General features: G+C 34.5%; 3 protein-coding genes across 3 annotated transcripts; 2 read left to right on the top strand and 1 right to left on the bottom strand.

The window, feature by feature from the left end:
* The first annotated feature begins 1,873 nt into the window (after window positions 1-1,873).
* Window positions 1,874-4,329, top strand: LOC133688368 (uncharacterized). The gene is made up of 3 exons (XM_062107837.1): window positions 1,874-2,056; window positions 2,146-2,334; window positions 3,947-4,329. Exons 2-3 carry the CDS (start codon window positions 2,153-2,155, stop codon window positions 4,131-4,133), a joined length of 369 nt encoding a protein of 122 aa, XP_061963821.1. The 5' UTR covers window positions 1,874-2,056; window positions 2,146-2,152; the 3' UTR covers window positions 4,134-4,329.
* A 3,397-nt stretch (window positions 4,330-7,726) lies between these two features.
* LOC133689221 (uncharacterized) lies at window positions 7,727-10,934 on the top strand. The gene is made up of 3 exons (XM_062109010.1): window positions 7,727-7,873; window positions 8,158-8,349; window positions 10,458-10,934. The coding sequence occupies exons 2-3, from the start codon at window positions 8,168-8,170 to the stop codon at window positions 10,642-10,644; spliced, it is 369 nt and encodes a 122-aa protein (XP_061964994.1). The 5' UTR covers window positions 7,727-7,873; window positions 8,158-8,167; the 3' UTR covers window positions 10,645-10,934.
* A 534-nt stretch (window positions 10,935-11,468) lies between these two features.
* Window positions 11,469-15,104, bottom strand: LOC133689219 (ferrochelatase-2, chloroplastic). The gene is made up of 9 exons (XM_062109009.1): window positions 14,847-15,104; window positions 14,349-14,706; window positions 14,112-14,255; window positions 13,811-13,912; window positions 13,605-13,708; window positions 13,384-13,510; window positions 13,126-13,278; window positions 12,839-12,939; window positions 11,469-12,056 (listed from the first exon to the last, which is right to left on the bottom strand). The coding sequence occupies exons 1-9, from the start codon at window positions 14,915-14,917 to the stop codon at window positions 11,741-11,743; spliced, it is 1,476 nt and encodes a 491-aa protein (XP_061964993.1). The 5' UTR covers window positions 14,918-15,104; the 3' UTR covers window positions 11,469-11,740.
* Between the last annotated feature and the right edge of the window lie 676 nt (window positions 15,105-15,780).

Raw genomic sequence — 15,780 nt, 5'->3', positions numbered from 1 at the left:
AACAACAAGTGTTCTCCACGAAAAACTGCAAAAAAAATAAATATAAATAAATAAGGCAAGGTGCATTCATTTTAATTTGTTTTTAGGAGACTAATTCCCATTAATTTGAAGAAAAAGGTTATGAATTATCTTCATTATTACAAATGTCAGGCTTTAAAGTATTGGATTTTTATGAAACTTCCAAAATGATTAGTAATTATCTTTAGGCTCAGTTAAGTTGAGATGTAAATCTTTGATTTAAGTATTGTGATCTTCAGAATTGTGCCACCTTCGCCACCACGGGCTTGCACACAATTGTTTTAGAAGGGCTCAACTTGATAAGAAGAGATCTGCATATTTACTCTGTATGCTTCTCATCGCCTAGATTCTACATGAGTCCCTCCTGATATAATTAAACTACGTTTGAAATTCCAATCCTTAAACTGATTTAATGTCACGGATCATCGCCTATACCTTCAGAACTACTGTTTTTTCTTCAGAAATAAAGCTTACATGTTTATGTGGATGGACATCATTCATATACATTAATAGATAACACAGCAGCCATTGTAGGAAGAGAATGCAAACCCCCATGGCAGCCGTGCAGAAAAACGAAGGCAACCACCTAATTAGTCATTGTCAAAAGATTTATCACGCAGGTTAACTCAAGTAGCAACTGCAATTACTCTAAGATGATTGAATCGCAGCCGAACAAAACCAACAATCAATAGAGTTTGAGCAAAAAAAAAAAAAAAAAAACAGAGGCAGAAGCAATTGAACTCACCAAAATGAGTCCTAAAAGGAAACGATAGTAGGGCAAGAATAAGAACTCACAGGCAATGAAACCCTAAAATAAAAGCCAACGTAGGAAAGAAACCAAGAGAGAACTGGACTTTTCTGGGAGAGAAAGCAACAAATTAAAACCTGGTATTCTCTTAGAAGATAAAAAATAAAAATAAAAATAGACAACTTGACATGATGGGAAAGCAAGAAACGAGGCAATAGCCATGATAGCTATAGAAAAAATAACAGCTCATTCCCAAACGAAATGACATGGAGTGGCAGAAGCATTGTACAGAACAAAATTAAACAGAAGCAAACCAATCAAAACTGAAAATAAGGCATTACCTAACCTCGGCACATGCAGACTATACCTAGACAATCCCTCTACGGAGAAGAAGATGGAATGGCTAACCCAAAAAACCAGGGGCACGCGGACAACATGTTCAATCAGCACCTCCTCCAACACAAAATGGCATCCTGCACAACTTTGTAGCGCATTTCATGGACAATCATTCCATTACAGCAATCAAGCAAAGCCCAAGAGAAAAAATTAAACATGCCCCTCGCCCAAGTTCATCAACAGAACTTGAACCCAAGGGAATGAAAGTAAACCAGCCGAGAAGCAGCCGGGAATTATTCTGATGAATAATAGATTGTCTTATTTTCTAGACAAAGTGTTTGCATGCAATCTTATCATCCTTATCTTTTTTTTAGCTTCTCAAGAAGAACTGTTGTGGTGAATATAAAATTGCATTCCACAGTATTTCTCCAATGCCTTTTAGTTGTTTTTTTTTAGATTTTTAATTATGGAACAAGAAGCGGACAAGGAAGTTTTGCCGAAAGAGGCAACATAATAATCCGATACCGTGGGCTTGGAGAACAGCTTCGATAGGTCACCGGATCTTAAATTAAGTTTTTGAGGCTTTGATGGGTGAATTTTTGTTGGAGCATCGAGCAAGCGATACATGTGGAAGCAAGTCGAGGCCGAAAAAGTCCTTCAGTGCTTACAATAATAGTTCGCTGGGCTTTGATTCGATGCAAGCTGCCATGCAGCATAGAAAACCTGTCCAGGGCCCAAAATGAAAATTATATAAAAAAAAGTAAGGGAAATAACATATGGCAAGAGTATAGTGGTCAATGCAAGACACTGTATCACCTTCACTGCACAGTATTTCCAGCAGATCAACAAGATAATAGTCCCGGCCAATACAAAACCCTACCTTCTCTTTCTCTATCTCGCTCTCTCTCTCTCTCTCTCTCTCTCTCTCCCATCACGAACAGTAGAAAATTTGAGGTATTGGAATTAATCTTAAGAAATTAATGTATTCTCCTATTAAATGTTGCGTTTGATTTGACACAAAGATCTGATTGTATGACATTTAGGAAAGGAATGGCATCGAAGCTAGCGCAGTTGCAATCCAAGGCTGCTCAAGCCTCGCAGTTGGTAGCAAAGCATGGTGGTTCTTATTACAGGCAGTTGCTAGAGCAAAACAAGCAATACATCCAGGACCCACCCACTGCTGAGAAATGTAATCTTTTGTCAAAGCAATTGCTTTACACTCGTCTCGCCAGGTTGGTTTTCTATGTTTAATTGTTTAATTCAATTGAATATTGCTTGACTGCTAATTCTTTGGCTGTGTTTTATAGATTTCGCAATGGCAACAACAATAACATGGACTATTTTTATTTTTATTTTTATTTCGTATTAGGCAGTATAATGGTTAGATTTTGGTTGAAATAACCCGGCTCAATTGGCTGCTTAAGATTTTATTTGGGTTGTTTATGTTGCATTCGAGTCCTGAATTTAGGCTGCCCGGGAGGGATTAATGTCATAATATAAGTAGTTGATTGCCATAGAATATTTAGTCTATATAAGTTTTGGATATCACGTCGGGTCATTTGTGTGCCCTTTTTTTATGCTTGAACTGCCTCATAAGGCCAACTAATTGTAATTGCAACCGAGAAAGAATTCCATTGTTTAGTGGGTCAAGTCTGTTGCCAGTGTTCTTGTTTTTTTGTTTACCTTTTCATTCTATACCAGTCTAGTAAGTCTGTAATTGGGATATTTCATCCTTTCTAGTTGGAATTTGACCTGGTTTCTCATTATTAGCTTACCTGATTCTATATGGATTCATTTTGAAGGGACTAGTTAACTAACTAAGAACTTTACAGTGTACATCTGTAAAGACTTTGTCTTTGACAATTCACATTTTTTAGATTTGAAACGATGGAGTTCAGTGGTCCATTGTCGAGTAGTTGGTGGCAGATTGTTTCATGTTAGAAGCGTTAGTGATATCTCTATCTCCTGCTAATTCTTGAAATGTGGAGATTTATTAGTCGTGCCATTTAGTCAAGAACTGCTGTTAAACTAGCAAATGGTGTTGCATTGGAGATGAATCTTGAAAGAGTTGATGGAAGGTTGAACCTGCTGGTGATTTGTACGATCAAAATAGAACAGTTTGATATCATGAAATCAACCATTGAATGGAGAAGCGGACATTTTTCAAAACTTCAACTCTTTCGGCAAGGGGTTGCACACATTTTCAATTTTTCTTGCAGGATGGTTGTGTAATTGTGTCTCGTCTATTGCCAATTAGGTTATATCTGTTGTCTGGCTGGTACTCGTGCACTGTTGTGTTTGATTTTTGCTTTTATTATTTCTAGATTTAATTGATACATGACTGAATTCCGAGTTTTAGTGCAAGAATGTAAAACAATGCTTATTTGTTTTACTCCCTCTCATATTAATGTGTCTTTTAATATCTGTACTGATGTTCCTAGTGCAGAAAGTGAGATCGGAAATCGCTAAGATAATAGTATTCTGTATCTTTCATTCTTCCTTGTCTTTCATTTATGTTCTAAACACTGAACAAAATACCATGAGAATTGTGACATATAATTTGAGTTTTTAAACAAGTAAATAGTGACTGACAGTTGATTCCATAAATAGTGTTTGCAAAAAATATATATGACCCTGAAAAAAAAATGTTTGGTAGTTTTTAACAGAAAATGTTCCATAAAAAGTAATCAAAATTGCTGCTGTCTTTTAACAAGCAAAAAAACTACGTGTTCCTCTTCAAAAACATCTGTGTTTGCTTAGCTTCTTGCCAATTCTCAGACTATTTCTTGGACATTAATTTCAATATTTTTCATATTAATCCATTCATTTGGGTATGTGAAACAGTATTCCTGGGCGTTATGAAGCCTTCTGGAAGGAGCTTGATTCTGCCAAGCAGCTGTGGAAAAACAGGAAGGAATTGAAGGTTGAGGATGCTGGCATTGCTGCTCTGTTTGGGCTGGAGTGCTTTGCATGGTTTTGTGCGGGTGAGATTGTTGGTCGAGGGTTTACATTTACTGGCTACTATGTCTAAGTGCTGCAAGAAGAAGAATGTGCCATTGGAGTTGAACTGATAAAATCTTGTTCCTCCATCTTGTTGTCAATTGGCCAAGTATGCATTTTAAATTTGCCATCCTGCAAAAAAACTGGTATAGGAAACTCATGTCAGCTATGATTTTCCTTTTTCTTGCATTTTCCCATGGATCGAGAGCTGTCACTTGATCATCTTAGCTTGTGGTGCAATATCTTTTGAGCAGTTTTTTTTTTTTTTCAAAAAAATAAAGATTAAAGGAGAGTGGGGAGGGGATGACCCTAAGTCCTCCAACATATACTTGGAAATTACATAACCTTGGTTTCAGGATTAGTGCCATTTACTGGAAAAAGCAGTTTTGGTCAAAACTTAGCTATGTGGTTGGCTTTCTCTGCCAACCAATTTATAACAGTCGTCACTAGTACCTGAAGCTTATCGAATATACGAGCTTCCAAACTGTCATTATCCACCTTAATTTTTTCACTTCTAATTGTTGAACCTTCTTCACCACTTATACTTCTAGATAATGTATTTGCTACGAAACTCTCTTTACCTTTCCCGTATAAAATTTGATGCGTGAATCCTATTAGTTTAGTCAACTCTTTTTTATGTGTTGGAGTATGAATCTTTTGTTATAAAATATGTTTTAAACTCCCAAGATTAATTTTAATCATGAATTGATCATCCTCCAGTTATCATCAATATGGTTATATAATTCTTTTTATAAATTGATAATCCTAAATATCTTGTTCTTAATGCTTTGCTAAATAAGGTTAATGGCCTCCCTTCTTATCTTAAGATTGCACCCAATCCATTCACATAAACATCAATTTCCACTGGTGTTGCACATAAAGATTTTTTTAGCTTGTTAAAATCTTCTTGGGCCTGTCTAATTGAAACTATGATTCATCAATGTATCGGATAATGGTGGATAAAGGTTTGCTGATAATTCCAGGTACCTTGATGAAGTTTTTGTAATATCATGTTAAACCCAATAAACCCTTTAATTCTTTAACTGTACGAGGAACAGACTAATTCTTAACGGCTTCTATTTTCTTTGAATAAGTTGCTATTATTAGTTTAATATGTTTTATAATTAATTAGTTGATTATACGTTATATTATTATATTTATATAAATACATATTTATAATTAATAAAAACATAATTTATCTTTAATATCTATGGTCGATACTCTCTTAAATAGTGGGTATTCATTTGAGTGATAGAAACTAATACATATTATGTTCTTTTTTTTATGAGAGAAAGCAGTTGTTCTCATAAACCAAGGTATAAAGGATGCTTAGAATTAATATGTAGATGCTTGTTATAAGACATGTACACTGAACTGGCACGTATGATAATATCTTATGGAAAGATCACCTATGTTTATGAAAAGATTCATGTGACGGTTGTATAAATGATCTTTAAACTTGAGATTACTAAGTTATTTTATATATAAAATGTTATGTTTTGATCTTGTTATATATTGCCTCAATCGAGGTAACAAAAAGGCAAATATTGGGTATAACATGAACTATATAAAAGTACTTGAGTGATTAAGATATGATTTATCATCCTATGTAAGTTAGGGAAAATGTCTCATCTGTTCTCGAGTGGTATTGACTGAGAAATCCTTAGCCAATGTAAAATGAGATTTGAAAAGAGTTTAAAATATTATTCAAACAATCAGTGACTATTATGTAGATAACAAATATGATTTAACATGATAGACATATTTCATGCTTTAATGTTAAATCGAAATATTATTGATGAAATGATATTAATTACACTAAGAAATCGGTCACTTAAAAGTTAAGTCAAATCATTAATAACTTTTCTAATATTTAGAGGATCATGACACATTATCAGACGATGCACCTAATCTTTAAATATATATTAAAAAATTATTGAATTGATAATAAATTAAAATGTTTAATTTTTTTAATTCTATTTAATTACAATTACAATTTATGTTTGGATTTATGTTTGGGCCAACATATTAGAAACCTAATGGGTCACACACATCAAGAACCATTAGTCGGAAATTAAATTGGGATGATTTGATTAAAATATCTTTTTAGAAATTAAGGACTACAATATAATTGAAACAAATATTATATTTATAGACTTAAAAAAATTAAGTAAGGACTTGATTGAGTTAATTTCTAAAATTGTCTTGGATAAATATTAATCAGAGGATAAATTGATATTTCTCTAAAAATAATAAGTTATGTTTTTTTATTTTTATAAGAAAGTGGTTGTATATTAGATAGAAAAACTACATAAGTCATGAAATAAAGAGTTAGCATTATAGGCACAACAACCCCTCTTTTCTAAATAGGAATTTAAGAGATTGGTAATTCGTGTGGATATCATTGGAGGCCAGACAATTGGACGACTTGTGGTTTGCGACAACCTAGCTTTTAAAGTCGAAGATGATCAGATCTTTAGATAATAAATCCAAAAACAACCCAGTTCCGTCTAAAAGGATCTTAGAGACTCCTGAATAATTTTATTTTATTATTTTTATTGTGTGTATAATATTTGGGAACCTAACAATTACACTATTAGTTGAAATGATATACTCCAAATACTTCACTTGTTGCTAAAAAACATTTGAATTGCCTCGCAAAGAGCTGGTTATCTCTTAATTTTTTCAACACCAATTTAAGATGATAGATATTTAATTTCAGAGTAAAGCTATATATTAGTATGTCATAAAAAAAATTCCAATACAAATCTTCCAAATTAAATTTTTGCTTATTATTCATTAAACCTTGAAATGTGACCGGTGCATTAATCAAACAAAAAAAAAATATCTTGAACTCATAATGGCCATGATAAGTTTTAAAATCTATATTTTCTATATTTCTTTTATATCACTATGATATTGTGATTTTAAATCCAGCTCAGAAAATAATTAAGAAATCCATGAAATCATTAAAACAATAAAATAAAAAAATTATTCTTAAGCTAATCAATTGTCTATAATCAACACATAATGGGTTGTTCTTCTTTTTAACGAACAATAATGGAGAAACAAATGTGTTGCAACTATCTTGAATAATTCCATTTTGTAACATCTATTTTACAAACTCCTCTATCTTTTTATTTTTTGTACATAAAAAGCTTTTGTATGGCTTGATATTAATTGTTTTATCTCCCGATATCAAGGGTGCCTTTTGGTTTTGCAAACTTAAATTCATGCTTTTCAAACAATGCCTTTACTTCTGAATTTTACAATCCCTTTCCTGGTGCTTCAGAAGCTTCCATGGGGAAGCAAAAATTGTCCTATAAAACCATACAATACAACCTTATTTTAAACTCTATCCTGGCTGTTGTGATCATTTACAACCTTGTTTTTTCCACAATCATTTTCAACTTAATTATTCTGTCATTTTTCTGACAATTTTATTTCAATAAAATCAAATATAATTAGTAAATAAATTCTCAATCAATATATTTCAAGAACCACAATGCACTTGTAAAGATCAAATTATGCTATTTTGTAAGAAACAAAATTCTTATATATTAATTTACTATTTATTTTAATTTTATGTGTTAATTGTCAAATTTGTCCAATATTCAAAACCTGATCACGTCAGGTTCGGATATAGATAGCATCCGTGAATATCCGATGACATGTACAAGAGCCGACCCAAACACAGAACTTCAAACCCTACTACACTCTCTTCCCTGCTTGCTCTCTGTCTCATCACCAACAGAAGAGATAGAGAGAGAGGTATGAAACTTAGCGCTCTATAATCTGCAATGGTTTTCATTAATCCTTTCATTTCATTTTGATTTTGTATTCCTCTCTCAAATCAAATCAAATCAAATCAAATCTTGCTCTTAGATATTCCTACTTGGTTTTGACTCATTTGGTTTTCTCATCTAATTACGGGCTGGTTTCTGATTCGAAACCCTAAGCTTAATGTAATCATTCAAAATTAATTGTTCTTTTGATTTTATCGAGGCAAGATCTGAATTTGATGGTGTTCTACGTTTTATTTTGGACTGGGTTAGGTAATTCATAATGGCTTCAAAGCTAGCTCAGTTGCAATCGAAGGCTTGTCATGCCTCAAAGTTTGTGTCTAAGCATGGTGGTGCATATTACAAGCAGTTGTTAGAACAGAACAAGCAATATATCCAGGATCCACCCACTGTTGAGAAATGCAATCTTTTGTCCAAGCAATTGCTTTACACTCGCCTCGCCAGGTTCGTCTTTCTTTCTCCATTTCATTTAACTTATACGAAGCTTCATCGATTTTTTTTTAAATTATGGTATTTGTAGCTTTTAGTAGTTGTTTCTCTTATTTTGAGTAACGTGGACTCTCTTTTTAAAGACCTACCTTGTAAATGTCGTCAATTGCTACGGTACCCAAGTGTTGCAGATGCGGATGAAATTCAGAATTATGAGGAATCTTGTATTGTGTGTCTATTTAAGCTTAATTGTGAAATTTGGGATCAGATGATCTGTCTGATCTTAACCAGCTAGCCCGGATCTGTTTTGGCTTGTTTGATTTGCATTTTAGTCCTAAATTAAACCGATGTATGGAATCAAGTAATATAACAATGCGATGTAGATTTTTTAGCCTACGAAACAGTATTGAACTAGCTCGATTTGTAAACATGTTAGATAGATCATATGTTGTGTCTTTTGTGTACACTCTTGCGTGTGTCCATGTGAACTGGGTGGATTATACTAGTTAGCCAACTAATGATTGTAGGCACCGAAAAAGGATTAGACAGAAGGGTAGTGATGTTGGATGAAAAGGGAAAAATATAGCTACAATTAGCTAACACAGCCAAAGGCTGGTTGTCTGGGTTGAACAACCAGAAAACAGAACAAACCTCTTATAAAATTATCAAAATATCAAAGGTGTTTCTTAGTACAATAGTAGTAGCCCTTAAATACTAGCAAAATCCTAAATAAAAGAAACCCTAGCCCTTAAAAATAACTAAATCTTAGCCGTCCAAACTGCCAAAATAAAAAATATGTAAATAAACTATTAAAAGAAAAACCCTAATTATATGAAGACTACTACTGTTTTAGCTCCTGCATCATGTAGTGTCATTTCTCATTCAGGGAGGGCTTTCCTGCTGCTAAAAGAATGCATTTTGAGGGGAGTGAACTGGCTAAGAACTTTATTGGTTACTTTGAAAAGAATATGCTTTTAAGAACTCACTTATTTGGACTTAAATGTTCAAATTGAGTTGTCCATTTTAAATAATTGGCTAGCAGCTTGTTGAAGGTAAAAAGGCATTATTGATAATACTATGAGCTGCTGATCCTTGAAATGTGAAAATTTACATGCATGGTCAAGAATTGCTGTTGAATTAGTAAACGATGATGCATTGGAAATTAATCTTTCAAGTGCTGATGGAATCGAAGTTTTAGAAAGGAAAATTGTTGATAATACTATGCGTCGCTGATCCTTGAAATGTGAAAATTTATGTGCACCAGTCAAGAATTGCTGTTGAACTAGTAAACGATGATGCATTGGAAATTAATCTTTCAAGAGATGATTGAATCAAAGTTTACATAATCAAAGTTTACATAAGGAAATCGACTATAAATGGAGAATTGAACACACTTTTCGAAACTACTATTTCCAGCTAGAAAATTGCATGTCCCCCTCGTTTTCTTCTAGGAAGGTTATGTAATTTTGTGCTGTATGTATTGTCAATTAGTGTTTTTCAAAACAGGATTATGCATTATTGTTGTCGATGGCTCATATTAGTGATCTTGTTGATGGAACCAGAATAGCAATGCATACATGTTTTCTTTCTCCTCTCATATTCATGTTTCTTAAGTCATGACAATGTGTTTTCAAAAAGGGAGTACACAATCACTGAGATAGTCTTCTATAACTTTGATTCTTCCTCATCTGGAAGGCGTAGGTGACATCATTAATGTTTTGGCTACTGAACAGGTTAAATCTCATGGCGTTTTTTGGCATATGATTTGATTTTTAGGAACAAGAAATACTGTAGAGATGCTGGGGATAGATTCCATAAAGTTGCCTGCAAGCTGTATACGTGAAACAAGGATAAAAATATCCTGAACCTGTGGTGATTTTGAACAGCACATATTCCTTAAGTATTCAAATCACTGCTGCATTGTGAACCAAGAAAAAAAAAACATACTTCCTTATAAAAAATATTTGAGCGTGCATTTACTGAAGTAGCATCTTTTTAGTGAATGTATAGACGATTTCTTGTATGCAAAAATGATGGAGGCACTATTACTTTAACAGTTAATGCACTTTGTGTTTAGACTTTTATTTCACATATTAATCCATTCATTTGGGTATGTGAAACAGCATTCCTGTGCGTTATGAAGCATTTTGGAAGGAGCTTGATTATGCTAAGCACCTTTGGAAACACAGGCAGGAGTTGAAGGTTGAGGATGCTGGCATTGCTGCTCTGTTTGGGCTGGAGTGTTTTGCATGGTACTGTGCTGGTGAGATTGTTGGTCGAGGGTGTACATTCACTGGCTACTATGTCTAAGTGCTGCAACAAGACGACACACCTCCGGACTTGAACCGATAAAGCTTGAGATTTCTGTTTTTCACGTTCATCTTGTTTGCAATTGACCATTGCATATATACTAAATTTGCTATCCTTCATAAAAATTGAAAAACTAGGCCAGGAAAACTCGTTTCCGTGATGATCTTCTGTACCTCACATATTTCCTTGCATTTTCGCTCATGCCATGCGGCTGTCCTTCAGGCTCTATTCCTTTTGCTCAGAATAACATGTCTCTGAAAAAAAACCACAAGGAAAACATTTTTCTTGAAGGTGAGTTATTTTCTAGCATTTGAATTTGTTAATGCAAATATCATGTATTCTTATGATACCATATCCCAGTATTTGTTTGAGTACGGGGGATGACACTGACTTAAAGCCTGTGCGTGACTTCCATGTTGAATCTGAAAATATACCGTGGCGGCTCAGGATGTGTACCACCTACCGTACAAAGCTGTGATTTACCGGTCAAAACTTTAGCACCCGGAATGATTGATATATGTTTATCAGTTAAATTATCCGTGGCCGACCCATCCTGTAAAACTTGTTTAACCGCATTCGTTTCTGGCTAAAGCAACTGAACCGATTGAATTGTTTTTGTGGCATTTTGTGCTGTTGGCCTGCGTGAACGTTTTTCCATGCATTGTGGTGATAATAATTTTTTAAATTATTTTTTATTCAGAAATATATTAAAATAATTTAAAAATATAAAATAAATTATTTAAAAAGAAAAAACATGTTCGCACTGCAAACACAATTTTAATATGCTGTTCCTCTGTAGAGGAAGCCCAGCAGTCGCAGGGATGTAACAAAGAATGCAAATAGAAGTAGTACATAGTTTTTACACATGGTTCATCAAACAAAATAGGTTTTCCACTGATCGCCAATTATATAACCCTAATTGCAAAATTACATCTCAAAATCCTCATGTCTGCCTTGTATAGCATCAAAAACAGGACGGGGTGAGTACGGGAATTATGTATAAGTTTATACTGCAGCTATTATTTTCAATTAAGCAGCCTGTATTAGAATTTTTGTATTAGGCAGCCTGTATCAGATTCCCCTGAACTCTCCACGTTTAAAAGAGACGGTTCCTGAATGCCGTAATCACTTTAGGGGACAAAAGCAAGACAAATGCTAAGACTGAACCAAAAATCATTTTAATAGCATAGCTCAAAAAGTCACGGTCAGCTTCTTCAGAGGTGCTCCTTGTGGTTGAAAGGGATTTAGCTGAAGGCAGGGCTTCTATCACTGCATCTGCCAAATCTGTGATGAAGGATGAAGTGCAACCCAGAGCAGGTACACGACCCCAATTCTCAATGCCAGATTCCAGAGCCAACTCCTTATATTCCATATCAATCTCTTCAAGTGTCTCTATGTGCTCACTGACAAAGCTGAGATTTTAAATCGGAGTTAACAAGGGATATCAATGTTAAATTTCTGATTTAGATTAAAATTGAGCAGGAAGAGTTGTCCCGTCCGGTTAAAACATATTTCAACCTACCACACCACTAATAAAGGGAGAATGATGTGTCGAAACTAGGACAACTTTATTGAGAACAGTCTTACAGGACTCGAAAAACAATAGAACTTAAAACACACACCAAGGGCCTCTGGCCTTGACACAATATGTGCGCATCAATATTAGCTTGTGTTGTCAAATCCAAAATATCATCCATACAGCAGGTCCAAGGGTCCCTACTTTAAAATAATTTCATATAACACACAGGAATAATTCATGTCCATAGATGCATGAAACATCCAAAAAGATCAGCATGCTACATGTTTTAAGACCTATAATACCATCATGCATTTTGGTATCATAAATTCTTCAAAGTAGCATCTGTAGCAGATTGATGGAAACTCATACTTGCATAATTGGACTCCAAAACATTCATGGATTAGTCAATTATCTTTCTTTTCAAAAACAAACAAAATGACTCTATCTTCAGAGTGAAGCCTTCATAATGATTGTACTGCAGTATATTAACAAGTAAAACATCGTGAAAGAAGTTACTGGATCAATATATTCATGGTTTATGGCACCGACAAACAAACTGCTAAAGTTGGCGAAGTAAATATTACTTGGATCAATATATGGAATGCACAAACCTACTGAAAGAAGCTTGAATAACACCAATTAACTGCACGAAAAAGGAAAATGCAAGTTGCATACCTTACTGGTACAGCTAGAAGACTTTTGACACCTTTCTGACCAAGCTCAACAAGAACTTCATCAGTGTAGGGCTTCAGCCATTGCACAGGTCCAACTCGGCTCTGGTCAGGGAAAAAAAATCAAAGGAATGATAGGTCATATTGCAAGTTAGCAATAACAAAACATGAAAGTAGGCAAAACCTAATGATGGGAAATAAGAAAATGAATGCTTAAGTAAAATAGACAGCAGCCAGGGTAGCAAGCGCAATACTGTATGGTAAACCTCATTAAATTAGATTATAACCAACCTGGTAAGCAAGAGTATGATCATTGTAAGATCCTCTAGCTTTCAACTCTTGCATTATTAAGTAGATGCACTCTTCCATTTGATCTTTGTATGGGTCTCCTGCATCCTCCACGTAAGTCAATGGCACTCCATGGGCACTGAAGAATATCATGACCTAAGATCCCATATAAAATTAGAATAACCAGGGGACAACAATCTAAAAAAAAGATCAGTTTTGTGCCTCACAAAATTATGCATAATATTCAATAATTGAACTCACCTCTTCAGGTTTAGCAAATTTTTGCAGCTCTTCACCAATCAAGTCAGCCATAGACTTGATATAACCTTCTCGTTGATACCAGGACTGTATAATGGCAATTGGAAGCCTTGATAGATATGCATCTTCACTGAAAGTTCACTCACATCCAGAGAGGTTAAAGTTAAGCAATATTTTCAATGTTCTGCAAAAAGAAGGAAAGAAAATTGACACGGATATAACACCTAAATATATTCTGGAGAACACGGAGGCTTGACCCAGTTGTGGAGATCGAGAACTGCGGATAAAGTGGCAGCACTACAAGCTTCGTTATCTTGTCCTTCTTGATCTGCCAAATAAAACAAGTATGATTGATCAAGTAAATGTTATTAGGAGATTCACAACGAACTTCGAAGGATACATAAATTGAATACAAAAGTTGGAGTCTCACCTGATGAATTGCTTCCTCAGTGAATGGGTACCAATACCTCATTCCAACGTAGACATTTGCAGTCAAACCCTTTGCCTTCAAAGCCATTTTGATTCCATCAGCCTGCAACAATTTTCTCAAAAGTCTAAATGTATTTGCCTTCAGGAAGAAGCAATGGTACACATAAAACTGATAAAAGGAAAGAAAGCAGAATGTAAAAACTGGAACATGGTTTTCTCAAGGAAAAACTCTAACGCCACAAGCAGCGATCACCCAAAGAAGAAGCCAGGAATCTTAATTCTTAAAAGGGCATGCATTCTACCTGCTCATCCGTTATTTTACGCAAAGGCGAGCCCCCTCCAATAGAAGCATACCCTTCTTTACTTTTAGGAGCACGAAGAACAGAAATTAATTTTGCCAAAGGTTTCTGAAGAAATTGAAACAGCCTGGGAAGTCTTATAATATCCTGCATTATATAACATTACTACTGTCAGATCAACACCAAACCCTAAACTACGAATGTTGTCTAAAATAAAGAATCGACGAACAAGCGACGTACTGGATCAGCAAACAAATTGAACAAAAACGGCTGGACATCATTAAGCGTTTCGGGCCCTCCAAGATTCAAAAGAAGCACGCCAACCTTTTCTTCTGTCACATGCAAATGAGAATCAACAAAACCTTCACAATATGCGCCCACTCCAACTACAGAGGCAGCGCAGAATGCTTGCCGAACCGGATTTCTCTTCATAACCGGACCAGACAAGTATGATCTCCCGCTAGCTGTCATTCCCTTGTTAGCCGAACTAGAACTCGAAACCACTAACGATTCTCGAGAATAAAGTTTATCCGGCTGCTGAAATTCCTCGGACGATTGCCTACCTACTGAAACAACAGATCTCGCACGCGGGCACGACCTGCAAATTAACCAACAATATCGATAATAATTAAGATCATTTGAATAAAATCAGCCGACATGATCCAGACCATCATGAATTATCAATCAAGTACAAATAAAATCTATCAAGAAAAAATGCAAAAAAAAAACACGAATTACCTTGAGAAATTACGATTGGAAGCAGAGAGCTTCGTCTGGGGAAGCGCACCACAGAACGACGTGGCGTCCATGGCTCCGATTTGAAGAATAGCAATAAGGAAAAGAGTAGCTAAGACGGTCAAGACAAGGAGAAGAGAAGGGAGGTTGGGATGCAAATGGAGTTTTGGGTGTTTTTATAAAATAAAATAAGGGAAAAAGTCAAAGAAGAAAGCAAATGGCTTTGGTATTTAGGTGGGTTTCCAGGATGCTGGGATTTGACTGTTATCTCTCCCTATCACCCCTCTTTGGTCTCATAAGTTTATAACTTTTAGAGTGATGTAAATTTTTAATTTAGATGAATGTTTTATTTTAAAAAATATTAAATTAATAATTTTTAATAATTTTCATATACTATATAAAAAATAAAAAAATATTTTAATATATTTAAAAAAATACTCCGCATAGGATACCAAATATAGCATTTAAAAAATTTATTTAATTTATTTATCATATTAATACGAAAAATACATTATTAAAAGAATCTAATTTTAACTGAGAGTAAATTAACTCGGGACTGTAGGTCATTGATGATTATTGATGCTATTTTTTTTTTATCAGGATGTATGAAATTAAATTCTTTTTTTCTAGATATTTTAAAGATTTATTTTTAACATCTATTTATGTAAAAAATTAAATTAAAAGAAAAACATATTATTATTGCGTGGATGTCATTTTGACACGACTGGAAAATCAGAGTACCAACCAGAATTTGTCGTCTTCTTATCTCGGTGGCAGTCAAAGAGGGTAGGTTTGATTTTCAAGTAGCTGAGAAAAAAGGTGCACAAATCCGCGTCGTTTTGATGGAATAAGTTTTGAATCTTTCTTTCTTTTGTGTTCCTTAATTTACCCTTCGTTTAGAAGCTAATCTGGATGAAAACCCTGTCTAAGATGGTAC

The sequence above is a fragment of the Populus nigra genome, chromosome 3, assembly GCF_951802175.1.
Source record: "Populus nigra chromosome 3, ddPopNigr1.1, whole genome shotgun sequence".
In the NCBI taxonomy this organism is placed as follows: Eukaryota; Viridiplantae; Streptophyta; class Magnoliopsida; order Malpighiales; family Salicaceae; genus Populus; species Populus nigra.
The sequence above is the reverse complement of the archived record's forward strand: the minus strand, read 5'-3'. Positions and strand labels throughout refer to the sequence as shown.

Coding starts and splice junctions, on each gene's coding strand:
- LOC133689219 (XM_062109009.1), bottom strand. CDS start 14,917: ATGGACGCCACGTCGTTCTGTGGTGCGCTTCCCCAGACGAAGCTCTCT. Junction 13,511..13,604: donor GTTCTCCAGAATATATTTAG/GTGTTATATCCG, acceptor GTGAACTTTCAG/TGAAGATGCATATCTATCAA. Junction 13,279..13,383: donor AATTTGCTAAACCTGAAGAG/GTGAGTTCAATT, acceptor ATGGGATCTTAG/GTCATGATATTCTTCAGTGC.
- LOC133689221 (XM_062109010.1), top strand. CDS start 8,168: ATGGCTTCAAAGCTAGCTCAGTTGCAATCGAAGGCTTGTCATGCCTCA. Junction 8,350..10,457: donor CTTTACACTCGCCTCGCCAG/GTTCGTCTTTCT, acceptor TATGTGAAACAG/CATTCCTGTGCGTTATGAAG.
- LOC133688368 (XM_062107837.1), top strand. CDS start 2,153: ATGGCATCGAAGCTAGCGCAGTTGCAATCCAAGGCTGCTCAAGCCTCG. Junction 2,335..3,946: donor CTTTACACTCGTCTCGCCAG/GTTGGTTTTCTA, acceptor TATGTGAAACAG/TATTCCTGGGCGTTATGAAG.